The sequence below is a fragment of the Populus alba genome, chromosome 4 (assembly GCF_005239225.2).
Source record: "Populus alba chromosome 4, ASM523922v2, whole genome shotgun sequence".
In the NCBI taxonomy this organism is placed as follows: domain Eukaryota; kingdom Viridiplantae; phylum Streptophyta; class Magnoliopsida; order Malpighiales; family Salicaceae; genus Populus; species Populus alba.
Genome location: NC_133287.1, coordinates 23,108,886 through 23,130,424, shown reverse-complemented (window position 1 = coordinate 23,130,424; position 21,539 = coordinate 23,108,886). Strand labels below are relative to the sequence as shown.

The following is a 21,539-nucleotide window of genomic DNA, read 5'->3' as shown; positions in this document are numbered from 1 at the left end:
TGGACATCTTTTATTGACGGATCGATTTCAACTTTTTATCTATATCTACTTTATAAGCATGCAACTATATATAATAGATTATAAACAGGAAACCAACTATATAGTGCTATAGTTCTTCAATATTCAATATATATATATATATATATATATATATAGTACTATAGTTTTTAAATCAACAACTACTACTACTACTTTCTCTGTCAAATCATCATTATTCAATAATTCCCATTATAAGTTAGCTTTTAGGCGTATAATGCAGATGATATAGTTAAAGATAATGTAATATATATGTCAGTTAATCAGTTGTTGGGTTGTTGTCTCCATCAAACAAATTAAGTGCGTGGTCTTCTGCCCATTCGACTGGTCCGCATCATGCTTATATGTGAAATTAACTGTATAAATATAGTTTTTATATTTAAAGAATAATAAGTGGTATCTTATTAGTTACTTTTTTGATATATTTAAAGAAAGATATAAATATAAGTGAGAGAAAAGAATATCATATGGAGATATTCTTATTCCTTATGATGATGGGTTATAAATTTTTTTTTTTTTTATGTTTATTTTTTTTTAAGTAAATAGATTCAATAAAAGATACTTGATTAATCTAAGATTCAATAATTTCTCACTAAGAGAGAGAGAGTAAGAGGAAAAGATTTAAGATTCTAATAAGAGTTCACAGATTCAATACTCAGTTTTGATCAGTTACAAGTGCAAGTTATTCCAGGAGTGGCAAGTTTTGAAAAAAAAAAATTTGAAATTTTCTCTTTGGTTTTTTTAATTTTCAGATGAGAAATAATTTTTTTATTATTATTAATATGAGTGTTCGGGTCAGCTTACATGCACCACAACTAATTCCACGGCCTTAAAGTTAACGATCATATATATAAATCCTCCAGTAACTATTATAATAGCAACTAAATAACTCGAATTTAAAATTATAAAAAAAATAAATCCATTAATTTTAAGCTTTTATCACTAATTCAATTAATATAAGGCTCAAATGAGAGATACTTGATTATATACGATGTGAACTTGTGTTAGTTTTGACAGTGAAAATCCAATGAAATGATAAATGAGAGACACAACAACTTTTTAAGAATAGATTGCATATAATTAAATCTACAAGGATGGATGAGACACAAACCTTGAAATTTATATAAAGATATGTCAAGTCATTTTCCCTTATTTTCCTTGTTGCGCTCATTAACACTATAAACTATAGAGAAGATTTTTTTTTTTTTTTATGTGTAATCATTGTTCATCTAGACAGATCAGCCAGTTTACCCAATTGTTCATAGCCGATTTTTTTTTTCTTGATCCATAAATTTTCTGATTTCTTACACACCAGTCACCACACTTAACTTCTTTTCAATCTTATAATTTCAAATCTTTGTTTCCAAGGTTTTATGTGTTGGTAAATGTTTTAATTATCATTCCTCTGCGTGTCTGAAGTATTTTATCATTAAAAATAAATATATATTTCATAAAATAAAATTTATAATTTTTTTGTAAGAAAAGATAAAATATAATGACCAAAATTAACACTAATAAAAAAATAAAATTGTTTTTACCAAAAAAAAAAAAACAAAGCATGGAAAAATCCAATTTTAAGTCTGAAGTCTCAAATTATATATGTTTAGTCTTTGTTATTTTAGATTCTTTACGGTCTAAAAATTTATTATAGTACGTCCTTATACATAGATGGACGTTGAGGAATGAAAAAGAAAATCATTAAAAAAAAGAGAGAGAAAATTGACACTCATCCATATTTTGATCACTAAAAAGATAGGAGAACTTAATGGTTGTGATTTTATCATTTAAACATGTTAAAAAAATAGATATGAACTTTGTTAATTTATTTTTTATTCTATTTAATTTTGGATTTTTAAATTTATAAGAGGGTGTTTTAGACTCCAAAATATATTTATTTATGATTTTTATGATGTTTTTAAGGTTTAAGTACTCGTACTCTGACTTTCCAATCATTGAAGGTCATTAAAAAATATAAAAGTAAATGATATATTGTTTGTTGAGATAAAAAAAAAAAAAATGGGTTCACTCTTAAAAAAAAAAAAAAAATTAGGTGTCCAGGCTCTATATTCTAGGAGCATTCATACTTGAACTTTTCCTTATAGATCAGGCTCGCGAGACTTTTTGGCATTCCTCATTTTAGGCGAGTTTTTACTCAAATTTGAATCGGCTTGCAAAATTAGAGTCAGACGGGCGATGAAGCGGCTCTTTCTAGATCTTTCTTCTCGACCGGCAAAATGAAAAGAACTATGCTTTCTTGGCAAGCCTAGCAACGCATAATCTCTTTTTAAAAATTTTATTTTTTTATTTTTGGTTATTTATTCAAACCCCTCTTATTATTTTTTAAATTATTTTTAATTTTTTAAAAATATCAATTGATCTTTTGGATTATTTCTATAATTTTATAATACTTAAAATATATTATTTTAACTTATCTTTATTTTTTTGTCATCTTAAATTTTAAATTGATAGTTTAATTGTATTTGCATTGTTCATTTATAATCATGAAAATCATATATATCTTGGGAGTATAATTAACCTTGAAGATAAATAAGAGAAAATGTATAAAATAAAAAGGATAGTCGAGATAAAACTTTTACATGTATATTTCTTTTATTTCTTATAAATAAAATCAATTTCTAACCTAGGTCTTTAATTAGCATTAATGAATTCTATTTAATTTGTTGGTTTTTTTTTTGTTTTTTTATTCATTTATTACACACAAAAAATTTAATTAAAAAAATGATATAAAAAAATATGTTTATAATATTATTGTTGTTTTCTTCTCCGTTAAAAAGTTAACTTGAAATATTAGCTGCATTGTATTGTGTGTATATTATTCTAAAAAGAGGGAATGTACAGTATAGGAAGATCTAAGAAGATAATTAAGGTTGTTAAAGCAATAATTAGTGGAACATGTGAGGAAGAGTGATGAGAGGCTTAAAGTCATCAATGACCGAACCAAAAGACGAATGAAACAAATTAGTACTCCCACGACTATAGGTAAATAAATTATAAATTAGTCACTTTAATTTTATAAAATAAATTAAATAATTTTTTTATTTTCAAAAATTAATTCATTAATTACTCCCTTAACCAGTGTCAATCATGCTTAATTTAACACACACTCTATCTCATCATTGTAGGTCCATTTGCAAAAAAAAGAAGAAGAAGAAGAAGAAAAAGAAGAAGGAAATTAACACCAACAATTATATATTAATTTTAGTATGTCGTTGCTTCTTTTTCTATCCCTAAGTCGCCTAAATTCATATGCATTCTTGAATTGTGAATTTAAGAGGAGGTATCATGGAAATTTTAGTATTTACATAACCTTGACTTTCAAAATGAAAAAATAAAGGGACAATTAAGATTTGTGAAAAAGCTAGTAAAAATGGGACAGAAGGAGCATTGCATTTTTATTTTATTTTTTTATCAATCAATCTTCTCATGTTATCCACTTTCATTTTTTTTTCTTTTTCTATTTTTAAAACAAAAGAGAAATAAATTGAGAAAGCATGTATCTAAAAAGGATAATTAAGTTATAGATAAGTTTAAGATTAATTAATTAGTTCTTACACAACTAAATTAAAGAACTAATTTATAATTTACTGATAGACTATACCTACACTATACTCCTAAATGGAAAAAGAAAGAAAGAAAGAAAAAGAAAAGAAAAGAGGGAGACGAGAGGAGGGGGAGATCCATCATCTCCAATTCCATTATTGAATAATGACAATAGAATAATGGGAGAAGATAATGAGTGGAAGATTGGCTCCACCAAATGATTTGCTAGATCTCATATTGCTTCTCATGTGTAAACGTAATCTGTTTTTCTTTTCTTACCACAAAACGACGCCTAATTTCCCACTTCAAACTAGGAGTGCGTGCCACGTGTCGGCTTCCCAACTCCACCCTACAAACTCACTAAACCAATTCTCAGGGCATCATGCTCCCATTCCATTGGTTTGTTATAATTATAAAATCACTCCACATAACATGAAAAGAGATAATGTAGCTGGTGAATGCAGCAGTACTCATGTAATGGCATCATCACCATCCCAATTCTCATCACTTGCTTTCCTTAATTTCCATATTATCAATGGAAATATCTATCATGGGACAGATAATGGATCCTAAACATTATATTTTATTCAGTTCTAATAATAAATTAATCGATCAATATTTTACATTCATCACATATGTGTGAGTCTCATTCCTCTCTGTTTTTCTTTCTTTTTTTTTCCTCCTTCCCGCAGCTACAGTACTCCTCTTGGCGCTCGCTGCCTGAGCTCAGGCCATAAGTTCATAGCACAAGGAAAGTACCCTAAATTCAGGCCAGAAGTTCACAAGGAAAGTATCTTCAAGAATTAAAATATTATATGTATGTATAGGTTTACTGAATATATTCTATAGGAAATGTAAAATTAAATATTGAATAAAAAATATAAGAACGAATATAAGAAACATAATATAATAAGAAAAATAATGATAAAAAAATAATTCATATAAATGCGGAAATTACACGTATTAAGAAAAGCCAAAAAAAAAAAAAAAAAGCAACACGTTTTTTTAAAATTATAGAAGCAATATATACATATATGGATTCAATCAACCTATGATTGTCAAAGAGTGATGACCAAAGAAACAGCTAATGGCAAAACCTGGGTGCCCCCCCCAGCAATGGTCGGGGCGTTGAATTAAAACATCCTAGTCCCCACACGAGCTCCCAAGAGGACGAAGGTATGAAAAAACATTCTCAAGTGCAATATGTTTTTGCATAAGTGTTTTTGTACCTAAAATTAAATACATTGAAATATTTTTTAAAAATTAAAAAAAAATCTAAAAAATATTAATTTAATATTTTTGCAGACAAAAATTAATTTGAAAAACATTTTAAAGAAGATATTAAACCATATTAATTACCAAACATGTATATACAACTTTAATTAATGCAGGTCACGGTATTTCAATTCAACACACTCTCGATGATCAGATGTACATGGCTTCCCATATATATATCCTAATTAATGCATTATATATATAGCAGTTGATTAATATTGGCGTGGCTTTGAACATATATGATATCCTATTACCCCAATGTAATAAAGCTAGATTTTGGAGACGTTAATAATTAAACCTGATTTATTAATTCATTCAGTTAGGTCTCCCTGATGAGTATTCGTTCACTATAAGTTTTTAAATAATATTCACTTCACTATAAAGGTGATGTTTGAATATGTTGAAATCCGAGTGTCTTCTAATTGTAGTGCACGTCCTTGTTATCTAATTATCAGTATAATTGGCAGAATATGGAATTCTCCTAGCTAGTCAATATATATACATATGCACATGATTGATATCTATCTTGAATGACAGATGAAGGTTCAAAACATCGATCCTATATATAGACGCACAAACCTCCTCTCCAGGTCCCTTATTTTCTGTTGGTCAAATTAATTAATTATACCTAGCTAGCGCTGTCACGATCCTCAATATAAAAACGAAATGGAAAAAAAAAGGAAAAGAAAAGGGTTAAGGAGAGGAGACGAAGAGATTCTCAATGGGAATGGCATCATCATCCTGACTAGCTTAGTAGGATGATCACCGAAAAAGAAGAGGATATTATTGATCCATTAAATAGCTAATCAAGGAGCTAGCTAGAGATGATGATAGATAGATTTGAAAGAACAAAGGCATGAATATGTGGAAGGAATAGCACTAGTGGAAGCAAAACTACTCTCATGCTTGCGAGGCAAGTTGGGGGGGGGGGGTAAAACGAGCATTAAAATATGAAGCGCACCCACAGCCTAGTAGCCAAGAGGCTCAAAGCTTCAAAATAAAGAAGAAGAAAAAAAGCTAGCTCCGTGCGGACCCATGCACTCTGATCTCAGTGCTCCGATAATAAATATATATATATTTTTTTTTTTATGGACAGAAATTGGAATCCGATTGATGGGTTCCCCTTTAATCATTCCTCTCTCTTATTCTGCTGATCAAAACCAAAAAGATTACTTGAAAAGCAGGAGACTTGTTCTTTCAGGTTCAAACATTAAGATTATCGTCCAAGAATCATTTGAGGAAGGAACTAATCTCGACTAAAGTATAAACTAAATAAAAAATATCTATGTTGTCAAGGAAGAAAAGCAACAGAGAGGAAGAGGAAGAGAACATTAGCTAGGGCAGGAGGACGACTTTGCTTAGCATCTAACACCCCCCACCACCACCGCCAGCACCGCCACCACACCTTTTTAATTGAATAAATATGATCATCTACAATGGTCATATCGAATTTCGGTGAGACGAATGTTGAAAACTACAGTAAAAATCAAATACCAGCAGTTTAAAGAGAATATGGGAATCAGGTGGCTTTACAAAGAAAAGCAACCCTACATTCGTGCTTTCACTTTAGTTTTATTTAAATCTGCAGACAATTCAATCCAACCTCAAGTTTCTCTAGTAGTAAACAACCACCCTCCCTGATGAAAAGTGAATTCCCCGCCCATTTAAAAGTGAGGATATCCTATGCCTCGTGAATAAAACGCCACAACTGCATGAACAATATTTCCATGGATGCTGTGTAATGACTTGGTAGCTAGAGGAGCATTCAATAAATTTTCGTAAATAAACGCCACAACTGCATTATATTCTGTGGAATATAATAACAAATTGATTTAGTTCCTGTGAAACTGTTTGTTTTTTCATGGAGCACGTTTTTCAAATTTGTTCCTCGATTTTCTGAATATTATATATTTTATTTATTTATTTTTTAATTACTTATTAAAGTTTGATATAATTAATTTGTTTTTTATATCAACTTTAGTCATTATTATTTTTTTATTATTTTTTTTTTTTATCTTTTTTTTTATTGATTTTTTTATCTGTCATATTTGGTCCTTATTCTTTTAATTGCTATTTATTTTATTTTATTTGAATTTTTTTTCATTATCTTTCAATCTTTTTTTATCTATATGATTTTGTCACCATTTTTCTAATTATTATTTATTTTATTTGAAATAATTTATGAAATTGAATTTTTTTTTAATTTTATCATCTTTCAATTTTGTTATATGTTAGATATGGTTCTTATTCTTTTGATAAACTTGAAAAAAAAAATATTTTCTAGCTTGTTTTTTATAATATAATTAAATATTGAAAAGTGTTACCCAACTCATTCATTTTCTTTGATAATATCAAGTATCATAGAATAATCTACTTTTTAAAAATTTATTTTTCAACAAACAAATGGGGTTTTAGTTTTGATTAACACGCAAGCTAACTGGAAGATACTCTTACAGTGAAAAAAAGGTAGTTAGAATCAAAAGATTATACAAGAAGATCGGGAAGTAAGGAGAAAAAGAAGAAGAGAGAAGACAGAGTGTGGAGGGGCATGGAGAAAAGGAAAGAAAGTAATGAAGGTACTGTCTAGTGACTGATATTCCATGGATAGCCACACATGCAAAGAAAGGAGAGTATAAGAGATGCTTTTAGTTTGTTTTCTCATACCCTCTATTTCAAAGTTTTTGCCGTTCGAGCCTCAAAATGCATGCAACCCTAAATCCTAAAAAGCATGTAAAAATAACCAATCTTAATTTGAAGATGCTAATTGATTATACATTTAACACAAGTAATTAATTGAGAGATGCCATCACCACGCTAGCCATGTCAATACGTTTTTTTTATAATGCAAGATCGATGACAGACAGAGAGCTTGAGAGATGTGTTTCCATATCTGATTTTACTTATATGTTGGAAACTAAGAAGAGCAAGAACAAGAGATGTATATATGATGCAAGAACCAAAACACCATTAAAGTGAAGCAATATATATATATATATATATATATATATATATATATATATATATATATTTCAACTTTCCTACTTTATTATGGTCATATTATACTTTAATTACTGCCGTCAACACCTTGGTAATCTCATATTTTACCTTTTAAGTAAAAGTTTTTGGTAAGCATTTCCCCAAATTAAGCAACAAACTTTAGACTTTCAACTAGTATATTTGCATGTGAGTTATTGCGGGTTGGATTAATTTTTTTAAAATATAAAAAGATATTAAGAGCATGAAGAATTTTTTAATTGTATTATTAATCCTGACTAAGTGAATTAATTTTAAAAACCTCCCGATTTAACTATTTATCTAACTCAAGTTTTTAATTAAATCATGTAAAAACTAACTTTATTTAAATCGATTGATTTTATAGGTTTAAATACAATTTTGATGATCAATAAAAACATGACTTAGATTTAAAAAAACTTCAAGATGATAATTTTTTTAAAAAAAAATATTAAGACAATGACAGATTGGATCGACTTTAGTCTTTTTATGACTTGGGTCATAGACTTTATTAGGATTAATAAATTTTTTTTTATAAACTTTTTTTATTTAATTATTTGATAAAAATAAATACTCACAAAAGTGAGCACTAACCTAAAAACAAACAATTATTTGAGACAATTATCCTTATAGAAAGCAAACAAAAATTCATAATCAGTCTATTTTTCAACCATTCTAATATTAAAAAAAAAAAAAAAAATTAAAAACAATTGAAAGATAACAAAATATATATTCTATCGGTAGGTAAACTCGTCAAACCTGTCAGGTATGTTGGGTTAGTACGTTAAACCAGTTAAATGAGTTATGAACTCCATTAGGATTATAAATTTTTTTTTTCAAAACTACTTTTAATTAAATATATGACAGAAAAACTAGATGATTGCGAAATCAAACACCAACCCAATATTGAGATTTTTTTTTAGATCGCAATAACCTCATAAAAGGCGAAACGAAACCAATTATGAAATTAAATTCTCAATTAAACCAATATCCAGGGGAAAAAGAAAAAATCAAAACACTGTGTATTATTATTATCATTCATAATGCAATGTGTGTGGGTGAACAATGGTTTCTGCATACCCTTTAATTTTTGTTACTTTATAAAATTTAATAACATGATTTTTCTTTAAAATTATTTTTTTCTTAACTATATGAGAAAAAAAACTATAAAAAAATCAAGTTCAATTAAAAAAACAATCCACCAAACTCGTAAACCAAGACAACTTGTGTTATCTTGGAAACCCATAAATTACGCTAACCTCATATAAAGATAAAATAAAAGAAAGCAAATTATAAAGCTAAATTCTCAATAATCTCAATTTTAAAAGATAAAATTGACGAAAATAAATTTAAAAATAAATATCATAACAAAAATTCAAAAAAAAAAGAAGCAAAACACTGTGGATTACTATTGTAATCCACAGTGCAATGGGTATTCGGTGAACATTCGTTTCACCACGTTCTTTAATTTTTATTATTTTATAAAATGTAATAACATGATATTTCTTTAAAGTTATTTTTTAGCTATATAAATAAAAAAAAATAGGCTATAAAAAAATAATATTCAATTAAAAAAAAAAAAAACTCCACCAGACCCTCCAAATAAAGGCAATTAGGATAACTACCTTCACAAACTCACCAACAATGCTAACTAATGAAAAAGGCACTCTCCACGACGTTATATAGTGATTTCCCCCACCTGTTTTATCTTTTCCATGGATTAATTAATTAATTCTTTGTTACACCTATGCAAAAGAGAATGCTATGGAGTTGCTTTTAGCCACATCATGTCAGTTTTTTTTTTTAAAAAAAGAAGGCACGGTTGTAAATGAAGTTTCTACCCTTTGACCCCCCCAAAAAAAGAAAAAAAAAAAAGAAAAAAAGGGGCTCCTGGATAGCACAAGAAGGCATGAAAGGCAATTTAAAAGATCTCTTAAACCATAGAAGAGGTGGAAAGAGCCAAACTTCAGGTGCATTGACCGAGAGATCATTAAAGGTCAAGAGGTCATACTATATATCCAATTATGGACTCATTGAAATGGGGATATTTTAGGAAAATCTCGAATCTGCACGCAGCTCGTCGTCAAGGACTATTGATAGAAATACAAGAATGGATTTAACGACAGTTTCATGCCTCTGTGAAATGATGGGAAGCACCATCAATGTCTTCCAAGCACCACTGATATGTACCTCGTAAGCACACATATCTCTCTTTGTGTGGAAAATTATTCGTATAGATCACAGATGATATCTCGACAAGCAAATATGTATATATAGAAAAGCGAATAAAAATATATAAAGCTCTTACGAACTCTGAAACCCGAAGGTAGAGCAATACTTAGCTCTTTTAAGATTCCTCTTGCTTCATGATCTAGGTACTCTGCGTGATGTGGTGGGAAGCACCATCCTTTGTCTAGTAGGCGGTACCTAACAATTTCTATTTTTCCAGTTCTACATGCACTGAACTTTTTGTATGCAGTATGCATGTGCATCGCAAGCACATAAAATACAGAACAAAGATCCAGAAGAAATCATTTACGATTCCAAAATGGAGAACAACAACGACAGTTAGTGCTCCTGTACTCCCATTAATTTGGTACAAGATGTGTTCCTTGCAGAAGTACATTATGGGGATTTTCTGAGGTGCTGCATGGAAATGGTTAGAGACTAATTGGAGTGATCTTCATGAGTTGTATACACACACACACACATCGATCACTGTTAGAATGATCTTCAAGATTATAACTGTTCAAGTCTGGCCTTTAAAAGAAGCAGGCACCCACTGTTCAAAGAGGACGAGAGAGAGCAAGTGAATATGCTGCCGATCAGAAAAGAGAAACTCCGGCGGAGATTAATTAGCATATAATAACGCAATTAATTAAGAGCTAGTGGCAGAATATTTTTAAGGAAAGGGGTGAGATCCCACCATGTAGGCTAGGCCCACATCACAGAGCCACAACACACACAGGAGAAATCCTAGTTTGTATGTCTCTATTATATATTCATGTGCCGCCCAGTTCAGTTTGGGAAGCCAAGTTAAGAGAAATTCCTTAACTTCTCCCTCTCCTTATTACAACCATCATCACTACCACCACTGACGCAACGACAGTAGTAATTATTAAGATCGCCTCACATTGGCTTTGCCTCTCAACTACGTAGTTCCCAAGCCAGATCACAGCAGTGCTCCAACGGAAGGTCTGCCAAGGATGCCTGAAACCAACAACAGGGCTGTCCTCTCCTACCCAGGACAAGCCGCCAATTCACAATCTGTGCTCCAACTCACCATATATCCTACGACTTTGAAGGTCTCTCACCTAGAATCATAATAATACATCTCCTTTCTTTTGATCTGGGGGTACTTTTAGTAGTATCATAGAGAATAGTTATATTAATTAGAAAGACTAATGAACAGTTATGTGAGAGAGTAATCAGATAGCATTTCTCATACCTAGCTATTACAAATTTATTTATCTTATCTGTTTCTTTTCAGTTTGAGGAGGTGGTGTACAAGGTTAAACTGGATCAGAAGGGATTGTGCTGGGGTGGCACTTGGACTACCCGAGAAAAGACCATACTGAATGGGATAACGGGTATGGTTTGTCCAGGGGAGATCCTAGCAATGCTAGGTCCATCTGGCAGTGGCAAAACCACCCTCCTTACGGCTCTAGGAGGTCGTCTCAGTGGTAAGCTATCCGGAAAGATCACATACAACGGGCAGCCCTTTTCGGGTGCCATGAAACGACGCACAGGCTTCGTTGCTCAGGACGACATTCTGTACCCGCATCTAACAGTGTCTGAAACTCTCCTGTTCACTGCACTGCTAAGGCTACCCAAGACGTTAACCCGGGAGGAGAAAGCGCAGCACGTGGAACGAGTTATAGCTGAACTGGGATTGAGTCAGTGCCGGAACAGCATGATAGGGGGCCCACTCTTTAGAGGGATATCAGGAGGGGAGAAGAAGAGGGTTAATATTGGTCAAGAAATGCTAATCAATCCAAGCTTGCTACTACTAGATGAGCCCACATCAGGTCTGGACTCGACAACAGCTCAAAGGATCCTGACCACAATCAAACGGCTTGCGAGTGGGGGACGAACTGTTGTCACCACCATTCACCAGCCCTCAAGCAGACTTTACCATATGTTTGATAAGGTAGTCTTGCTCTCTGAGGGACGCCCCATCTACTATGGTCCTGCATCTGCAGCCTTGGATTATTTTTCCTCCATCGGATTTTCTACGTCCATGACTGTCAATCCCGCTGATCTCTTACTTGATCTTGCAAATGGTAATTTGAAATCCTAACTCTTAAGCATATCTAATTTCTTCCCATAACTATATATTTCTCCAAATGAAACTGCAACCTAAGTGAGCTCTAGGGGCAGAGGGAAGTTCCTTGTTTTTCATTTTCCACTATTTTCATTTATTTTCTTACCACTCACTTGCACAAGACTGAGATGTAAGTTGGCTGTTGGGCCACCGAAGGTTTCTTCGGTGCTTAAACTTGTTAATTTTACCAAGAGAGTGCAATGAGTCCCCACCCCCTATAGAAGAAGGGGAAAACAGTATTTTCAGTTTTCAATTTGGTTGACTGCGGGAAATTATAGCCATCTCTTATTGAAACGAACCGCTAAATAAAAGGGTTCCAGTTTTGGAATGTAATTGTTTGTCCACACAAATACTATAGCACTAGCATTGTGTATTAAGTTAATGAGACAAAAGTCAACTTATATATTCTCATACAACTTGTGGAAATTTGCAGGCATTGGTCCTGATTCTAGAAATGCCACTGACTACGGTGAGAACACGGAACAAGAACAGAAGTCAGTGAGGGAAGCTCTCATTTCTGCATATGAGAAGAACATTTCTACCAGACTGAAAGCTGAGCTTTGCAATTTGGACCCAAATAACTACTATTATACAAAAGATGCCTCTGAAAGTATGAATACCTTCTCTTTATCCCTCCTATTATATTGACAAGGATGACACAATCCCACTTCTACTTCCTGTGTGCTCTAGTATTTAGCTAAGTACCAGTACTTATTGTGACAGGAAATGAAAAAAAGTCAGAGAAATGGTGCACAAGCTGGTGGCATCAGTTCAAAGTGCTCTTTCAGCGGGGGCTGAGAGAGCGGAGGTACGAATCCTTCAACAGGCTAAGAATTTTTCAAGTCCTCAGTGTCAGTATACTTGGTGGCCTCCTTTGGTGGAAAACACCAACTTCTCACATTGAAGACCGAGTAAGAACTCTACTTCTAGCTTATTAAAGAGTAGATTATGGAGACTGCTATTGCTCAAAATTCATTTAAAACTCATGCTAGGATTTTAAAAAATACGTTGGTTTGAGTTTCATATAAACTCCAAGCTAGATGAACACGTTATGCTCTTTGTGTTGATGATAGCTAGGATCTTCAGTAGTTTGTTTCCCAGCTATACTGAACTGGGAGAAACTGAAACCCGAGAAATCTAACTCCAACCCCTTGGTTCCACATATGTGCTAAAAAGGTTGGCATTTCCTTGCAGATTGCATTGCTCTTCTTCTTCTCTGTGTTCTGGGGCTTTTACCCACTCTACAATGCCGTTTTCACATTTCCCCAAGAAAGAAGGATGTTGGTTAAGGAACGAGCATCAGGAATGTATCATCTTTCATCCTACTTCCTGGCTAGAACCTTTGGAGATCTGCCATTAGAGCTTGCGCTCCCAACTGCATTCGTCTTCATAATCTATTGGATGGGCGGACTTAAAGCGGATCCTATAACTTTCATCCTTTCCCTCCTTGTTGTTCTTTACAGCGTTCTAGTCTCTCAAAGTCTTGGATTGGCCATCGGTGCTATTCTAATGGACGTAAAACAAGCCACTACATTAGCTTCGGTTACAACTCTGGTTTTCCTCATTGCCGGAGGATACTACGTCCAGCAAATCCCTCCTTTCATAGTATGGCTGAAGTACTTGAGTTACAGCTACTACTGTTACAAGCTTCTTCTTGGTGTCCAATACAATGAGGATGATCAGTACGAGTGCTCAAAGGGAGTCTTGTGCCGGGTTGGAGATTTTCCTGCTGTCAAATCAATGGGTCTGAACCATTTATGGGTAGACGTGGCAATTATGGCCCTGATGTTAGTGGGTTATCGAATGGTCGCTTATCTGGCACTGCATCGCGTGCAGCTGAGGTGAACTTTAGCAGAGGTCTATTCAAGAAACATAACAGTTGGAAGAGTTTTCTCCTTCTTCGACTGAGGAATAATGCTAGGTTTAGAATGTGGGAATCAGGCTGTGAATTTTTGTTCAACTACCCTTCCCACTGAGTTGATGTATTGACCTTTTCGTTTCACTTAAGATTATGCTAACTCATAAACTTTTAGCTTCAGAACTGGTAATAAAAAATATCTAACAATGGAGGAATAATACGAACAAGTGATCAAAGGAAAGGAGATGAAAACGATCTTTTTGGAATTTCCGAATCCAAAACTTAGTTTTTGTTTAATAGTTTGCTGTTGAAAGTGCATGAACAGGAAGAAGGGAAAAAAAATAAAAAAAGGCACTTGTCAACAACAACAACTGATAGTGATGTCGATGGACAGGAAAGATCTAAAGAAAAGCAGAGTAAGGTGCACCATATATTTGTTATTATACTAAAGTAATTGATTATCATTATCATCATTATTATTATATATATATGTATATATATATATATATATAAAGAATGGTGGGAGAGGGGTAGAATTTAATTCAAGGACAGCATTATGCAGAAAGGCATGTAAAGGAATTTCTTCACCACATGCTATGAGCAAAAGTGAAGAATGATTGGCAAGAAAACTGTATACAAAGGAAGGAAATATAGGATAGAAGAAGAGAGCACTAGGATAATTGGAGTAATTATTATAGGAGTGGCAAGTAATTATCATATCGCTCACCATTCACAAGGAAAGGACACCACCAATATTTGCATTTGAAAATTATGTTAACCAGAAATAACATAAATAAAAAAAGAAAAAAAGCAGCAGCAGCAGCAACCATACACATGTATGTGTATGGACACTGGAAGAAGTAGTGGAGGCAATGAGATAGAGTGCACATGTATGTATGTAGAAAGTGGAGATATTGACAACCAAATCTGCGTACCAATCCTTTTGGTTAAATTTGAAGCACACCTGGGCCAGAGAGAGAGAGGTGACAGCAGCCTAATCAGTATGTTCTTGCTATGCGCAGCGCGGTGCAAAAAAAAATAAAAAAACAAACGGGCGTTAAATTCATGTTTGTTAAGGCGATCAATCAACCCTTAAGCCTTAATAGTTTGGCTTAAATCTGCCCAAGAAAAAGACAAAAAAGAAGAAAACTAGATACTTCCACTTAGTTGATTGTGAAGTTGAAGCTAGCATGGTCTAGTATGTATATTATTGTGTGTTTTTATTAGAGGTGGAAGTTGAGGTTTTGGTATGGACCACTAAAAAAACTATAAAAAACATAAAAAATTAGTTTTTTGTGGTTGAGTTTTATGCATAAATGAGTTACATCCAACCACAATCTCAATCACAAAAGCTAAAACAAACACACCTTTATAGATGTGTAAAAGTCTTTTAAGGACCCACTATATTTTTATCGGGTAAGTAATATTTGTAAAAGTTTTTCAAGGAATCATCATATTCTTATCAGATAAGGGATGTTTATTCCCCATTCAATGCTATCAACATACGTACTTTGCATATCTTTTACGAGCTATAAATATATTTTGAAAGTTTTATGAAAAAAAAGTTCATAATTTTCATTTTTCTATTACTTTGATATTTTTCAGGTTATTTCTCGATAATATTTTTATATTTTTATATCTCAAAAGATATTGACTTTTATAATTAAAGAATCTTTAAATCCTCCAATTAGAAATGTTTTATTACAGGTATTCAAGACTTTCTTACTAAATTCAGAGTTTTTTAATAATAAAAATTCATAATACTTTATCGTATTATTCAACCATTGTTACAAACACCAAATATCCTTTTATTTTATAGCCTCAGATTTTTAAACTTCATCACAAGGTAACCAGGATAGAATGAGAATTATGATTTATGCATAAACGTCGATTGAGAAGATTCTACAATACTCGATTTTAATTATTAATATTTACAGGATAAATAAACAAAAAGAAAGAGAGAGAAGATTATATTCAGACTTGCCATTATTCCTCCCCAGTTTTTGTGTGTTTCTTCGGGTGGTTGCTAATGAAGTACCGTAAATGGAATGGAAGGTCAAGGGCCCAGCCCATTTCTTGACTGAACTAATTGATTGATTGCTTTTCTACTAGCCCAACTCAGAAAGGATTTAATGGGCTTTGGCTTAGGACGAATCTTGCTGCTTTTCATAACCTCTAAGAACTACCGTCTTCTTCTTCTTCTCGCTGCTTGTTGATTTGATTAGTTCCTTTTGTTCTGCTCTATTGTAAATCGGAAAGAAATCAGACGATGGAGGGAGAAGGAGGAGGGATAAGGTTGAGCAAGGTATTCGACGATAATAATAAGAAGAGTGGAGGAGGAGGTGATGAGGTTGATTACAAGAACAAATCCGGCACTGCCTGGAGCCATTCCTACCTGAACCAGAAGCCATGGCATCCTCTTTCCTATCCTAATCAACGCCGCAAATGGATCGCAGAACAGACCCACGCTCAACGCCATCGCCGTACTGAAGAAGTTGCTCGCGAGGTTCTTCTTCTTATTTCCTTTTCTTCTTCTACTTTTATTGTTAGCTTCCTAAACTGACAGCGATTATAATATATTTTTGGTTGCTTAAATGAACAGTATGCTCAAGAACAGGAATTCTTCAGGCAAACTGCTCTTATCTCTAAGAAAGAAAAGGAGAAGGTGCCTCCCTCCCTACCATCCTCCCTTTTCTTTCTTTTTATTTTTTAAAACAAAGAAAATCTTAATTGAATTAGATTTCACTTGATTTTGTTAATACGCTGCCAGATAGAGATGATGAAAGCTGTTAGCTTCATGTATGTTCGCCCTCCTGGTTACAATGCTGAAAGTGCCAAGGCCGCTGAGATTGCCGATGCTTCAGAACCCCCGGCTGCCGCCGCCTCATCATCCTCCAACTCCATGTATTTGTTCTTTTCTTCTCTACTTGTAACACTTCCATCTTTTCAACCTCATTTCATTATACTCCTTGCTTCTTTGCAGGCATCCCGAATCAGTCCCTGGTGATGACAAGAAGAAACCAAGGCCTAAAGATGCTTTTGGCCGTCCTTTACCCACCCAAGAAGATTTTCAAGTCCTCACTAATGCTCCGCGGTATGTTTCTCTCATCTTCTCTGTCACTTGCCAGCTTATGCTTCGTATGTTTTATGATTTTTCCATCTTTTTGTTCTATCCTTAAACCACTTCTTAATGGTGTGTGCATTCTTGTTTATGGGAGATTCTATAGTGGATGAGATTGCTGCATTTTATTGAGGGTTACCAGACTTGCATTTTGGAATGTGGCCCACTTTATGCTTAATTAGACATTTCCTCTGTGGTAAAGCAAGACTATCCACTGTGTTCTCCCTACTCCCTAGTAAATATAGTATGTATAAACCATCCCGATCCCTGCATTTCGAACCCTTGAATCCTTTTAGGATCACCCAATAAGCACCGATTACTCTTTCGATTTGGCCACATATACTGCAAGTTAAGTTTTTTTCCTAATATCCTTGTTCTGAATAATGTACAGAGTAGGATAAACAAAAAAAGAAAGAAGAAGAATGTGGCAGAGATAATGCCCGTGAACAAGACAGTGAGACACCTCTAGTTCTCCCAGGGCTGAAGCCAATTAAATTGTCATGGATCTAGTGCTAGAAAAGCCCACAATGTCTCTAATTACAAGTGCTACTGTTTGCATATTGTCATGTATATGCAGTCAAGTAAATTGATGTGGCTCTAGTGCTGTGGATGCCTGCTGTATCTCTAATTACAAGTGCCATTGTTTGCATAATCATCATGTATATGCAGCCACTTGGTAGTGGGCCTTGCTTGCTAACCTGATGTTTTTCAGCCTGGAGACAGGTGTTCCTGCAAGGGTGAAGCCATTTGGAATTGAAGTGCGCAATGTAAAGTGCTTAAGATGCGGAAAGTTTGGTCACCAAAGTGGTGATCGTGAATGCCCACTGAAAGATGTTATAATGCCTAACGAGGAGAGTCGTCTGAAAAGAGATGATCCCCTGACTGCAATCGTGGCTCAAACAGATCCTAGCGAGGTTGGTATTGTTTTCAATTTTGCTGTGCAGAAATTCAGTGATAGTTGTCACAGCTCAATCTTGTATCAGAGTTTTCTCTTTGCAGAATTAGGCTTTGATCCACATATGGAAAGAAAAAGGTCTTTTGTGAATCATTATCATCATTCTTTTATCATAATAGCATGCCTTAAAAATGTAAAATCAACTAGAGAATGTATGGATACAATATTTAGATATCCAATAGTTTTTAATGCTGCTTGCACATGCCCATGCACCCACACCCACACCTACGCCCACATAGACTAAGTAAGCACTTGAGTCAATCCCGTATTTATATTTTGGCTCAATAATGACAAGCTTTGGTCCAAAACTAATTTGCTTATGACAACCATTATATATGAACCATGCACACACATCGGTAGGAAATATACAAAAAAAAATGATAGTTTTTTATTTGCAAGTTGAATTGCTTTTAGAGTGGGAACGTATTTTAACCTTGTTATATAAAGCTCATACAAAAAATTTCATAAATCTGCACCAAAAACAAATCAATTTGACAGCAACAACAGCACAGCTCAGCATAAATATGACTCAATTTGCAATGGTCTTCTGGAGTCATCTTTGAAAGCATGATTAGTGGCAGGCTGGCAGCTTGCAAGTGATTTTATTTATTTATTTGTTCAACTGCAATTACTTTCATGCAGCTCATTTACAAACACATCAAGCCTCTCATTAGAATTTATTTTTGTTTCTCCTTGCAGCCGCTTAAGTGGGAGCTGAAGCAAAAACCAGGATTGAGTCCTCCTCGTGGTGGTTTTAATCCAGATGATCCCAACCAGCAAATTGTTGCCGAGGACATATTTGATGAATATGGAGGTACGTGCTTTTTCCTGTAGCAGGAATTTTTATTGCATTTTTGTGAAAGTTAACCTTTGGGATGTCATGATGTTATGCTCTAAGTGTCATCTCATCCATTTTCTAGGGTTTCTCAGTGGTGGTAATATCCCTGATTTGCTGACTACCTTCTCTCCAAGTGAACGGAAAAAGAAGTCAAAAAAGAGTAAGCACAAAAAGGAGTTATCGCCAAGTAGAGAAATAAGGGCTTCTGAAGAAAATGGGTTGTCTTCACCTTCCAACAGGGAGGAGAGGAGATCAAAGGAAGAGAAGAAAAGAAAAAAGAAGAAGAAAAGGCTGGATCATTCCGAATCAAGTTCATCCGAGGATTTCGAGTTTGACAGGCATTCCAAAAGGAACAGGCACAGGCATTCTTATTCTTCTGAAGATTGTGACTCTGACAAGAATCTTAGGAATAAAAAGAGCAAGCAAAAACATTATTACTCTTCCGAATCTGATTCTGACAGGTGTAGAAGTAAGAACAGCAGAAAAAAAGATTCATATTCGACTGTACACTTCCACTCTGAGAGGCATCATAGAAGTGGCAGGGACAAGCAATCTTATTCTCACTTATCCACTGATTCCAAATCTGATAGGCAGCGCAGGGGTAAAAAGCATTCTCACCGCCTCTTCCATCGGTCCGATTCATAACCAGAATGAGTTTGTAGGCGTCATAACTTTCCTCTCGAGTACTAGGAGAACAGGGTGTTGAGAAACCCGCTGCTCGCGTCTTCTGGAAAAGTTGTCATGGATGATAGATCAGGCGACATCAATGTTTCTACCAAATACTCGTTTCACAACCAAGCAACTTGCTGTAAAGTATTTCTGATCAGAACGAATATTCAGACCGTACCCATGTGAATGGGAACTTGAGTTTCTATTTGTACTTGTGGCCGAAAATGTTGCACTCAACTTATTTTTGTGTTTTTTTTTTTTTTTTTTATCGATCAGAATGAGAGCTAAAGCTCTAGAGAAAAATAACAGTTACAGAGACAATCGACCAATAGGGGCCTCGTGAAATATCCCAGTGTCCAAAAGGCGGTAGTCTGAGATTGCGGTTCAAATTATATTTCATGATTTTTTGAAGAAAAAAGTTGTTTAAAATTAAGTTTTTTTAAATGTTTTTAGTTTATTTGTATTGATATTAATAATAATAATAATAATGTTATTTTAATATATTTTTAAAAAAAAATTCTAAAAGCAATTATTACTGTATTTCTAAATATTATATATAAAACACCAACCAATCTTTCGAGCTTTTGTTCTGTTACCTCAGTTCTAATAGTTGCAACTTGCGTGTGCATCAATGTAGCTACTAACTAACATGTTTTGAAAAGAAAATTGCATGCAGTACAAAGGACAAACTATTCACGAGCATATTGATCCAGCTACCTTTCAATGGGACAGTGGCATTGATATTTATCAGACTGGTCTTTCAATTTACAGAAGCATATAATAGTCACCATAGTTGTTATGGAAGTCGAAGCAACAAAACTTACTTCCCAGGAGATTAACGATGCATAGCAAGAACCAAGGAAACCACATCAACCTTACTTGAACAGCAAAAAATGGAATCAACCACATGGCAAGTAAAATCTGCACCAACAAACACAAACACAAAACCAAAATAATCAATTTTATAGGTAAAACACATCAAACATACAGTGTCATCACTTTATTTTTTATTAGTTTTTGTAGAAGAACAGGTTAATGAGACCATTTCAAATCCAGAAGACTCCTAAAACAGAGGAGATAAAGATAACAAGTCTTTCAATTTCAAAGTATAGGCAAACAAATATGATATTTGTTGCAATTTTGTTCTACTTTTGTTTAACTAAAAGTCTATTTAAAAGACACCTTGTATGCATACAAAGAGTAGAAAAACAAAATCAAAGACTCTTCAAACTCTTTCTAGTTTCTCAAGTTTTTTTGTGGTATCAAAACTTCTAAAAAGACCATCATCTATTCTCTATTAATCCTCAATGACTTCCTATCTTCCATCTCAAATAATTCTACTGATCCTCTTTTCACTATCACATCCCTCTCCAATCTCTAATTCACTGTCAACATCAAACTCAACCTCTCTAACTATCCTGTATAGAAAGCTCAAACCCTACCTTATTTCAGAGGTTATGGTATCTTTGGTTACCTTGATGACACGTTTCCAATTCCACCTTAAGAAATTGATGCTCTTCATCCAAGCACAGGTGTTAGTATCAAAATTCTCAATCCTCCATGTATTCAATGGCTTCGTTAGGATTCTCTAATCCTCACCACCATTAATGCCTCACTCACTGAAGATGTTCTCACTCAAGTCATGTCTTATACAACGTCTTGTGAGGTTTGGCTTGCATTAGAGCGAACCTTTTCCTTAATTTCACGTGCTAAGGCTATTCAAATTTGCATGAAAAAGTACGTTTTAGCCCACATATTCTTCATTGACTTCTTTTCTAGTCCAATTACTTTTAGAATTTTAAGTTTTGATTTTAAGTTTTTGATTTTATTCATGTTTCAATCCCTAAGTTTGACATAGAAAAGTTATTGAAAAACAATGGAGAATAGAGA

General features: G+C 33.6%; 2 protein-coding genes across 2 annotated transcripts; both read left to right on the top strand.

Moving 5' to 3' along the window:
- Positions 1-10,900: 10,900 nt before the first annotated feature.
- Positions 10,901-14,332, top strand: LOC118050082 (ABC transporter G family member 14). Its single transcript, XM_035060310.2, has 5 exons — positions 10,901-11,189; positions 11,375-12,167; positions 12,642-12,818; positions 12,932-13,119; positions 13,403-14,332. Exons 1-5 carry the CDS (start codon positions 11,091-11,093, stop codon positions 14,051-14,053), a joined length of 1,908 nt encoding a protein of 635 aa, XP_034916201.1. The 5' UTR covers positions 10,901-11,090; the 3' UTR covers positions 14,054-14,332.
- A 1,917-nt stretch (positions 14,333-16,249) lies between these two features.
- Positions 16,250-19,886, top strand: LOC118050083 (uncharacterized zinc finger CCHC domain-containing protein At4g19190). Its single transcript, XM_035060311.2, has 7 exons — positions 16,250-16,572; positions 16,669-16,731; positions 16,837-16,970; positions 17,050-17,160; positions 17,900-18,101; positions 18,842-18,956; positions 19,063-19,886. Exons 1-7 carry the CDS (start codon positions 16,336-16,338, stop codon positions 19,623-19,625), a joined length of 1,425 nt encoding a protein of 474 aa, XP_034916202.1. The 5' UTR covers positions 16,250-16,335; the 3' UTR covers positions 19,626-19,886.
- The last annotated feature ends 1,653 nt before the right edge of the window (positions 19,887-21,539 follow it).

Excerpts from the sequence above, each read along its gene's own strand:
- LOC118050082 (XM_035060310.2), top strand. The coding sequence starts at position 11,091 with ATGCCTGAAACCAACAACAGGGCTGTCCTCTCCTACCCAGGACAAGCC. Across the intron at positions 12,168-12,641 it reads CTTACTTGATCTTGCAAATG|GCATTGGTCCTGATTCTAGA; the intron begins GTAATTTGAAAT and ends GGAAATTTGCAG. Across the intron at positions 12,819-12,931 it reads TACAAAAGATGCCTCTGAAA|GAAATGAAAAAAAGTCAGAG; the intron begins GTATGAATACCT and ends TTATTGTGACAG.
- LOC118050083 (XM_035060311.2), top strand. The coding sequence starts at position 16,336 with ATGGAGGGAGAAGGAGGAGGGATAAGGTTGAGCAAGGTATTCGACGAT. Across the intron at positions 16,732-16,836 it reads CTAAGAAAGAAAAGGAGAAG|ATAGAGATGATGAAAGCTGT; the intron begins GTGCCTCCCTCC and ends ATACGCTGCCAG. Across the intron at positions 16,971-17,049 it reads TCATCATCCTCCAACTCCAT|GCATCCCGAATCAGTCCCTG; the intron begins GTATTTGTTCTT and ends GCTTCTTTGCAG.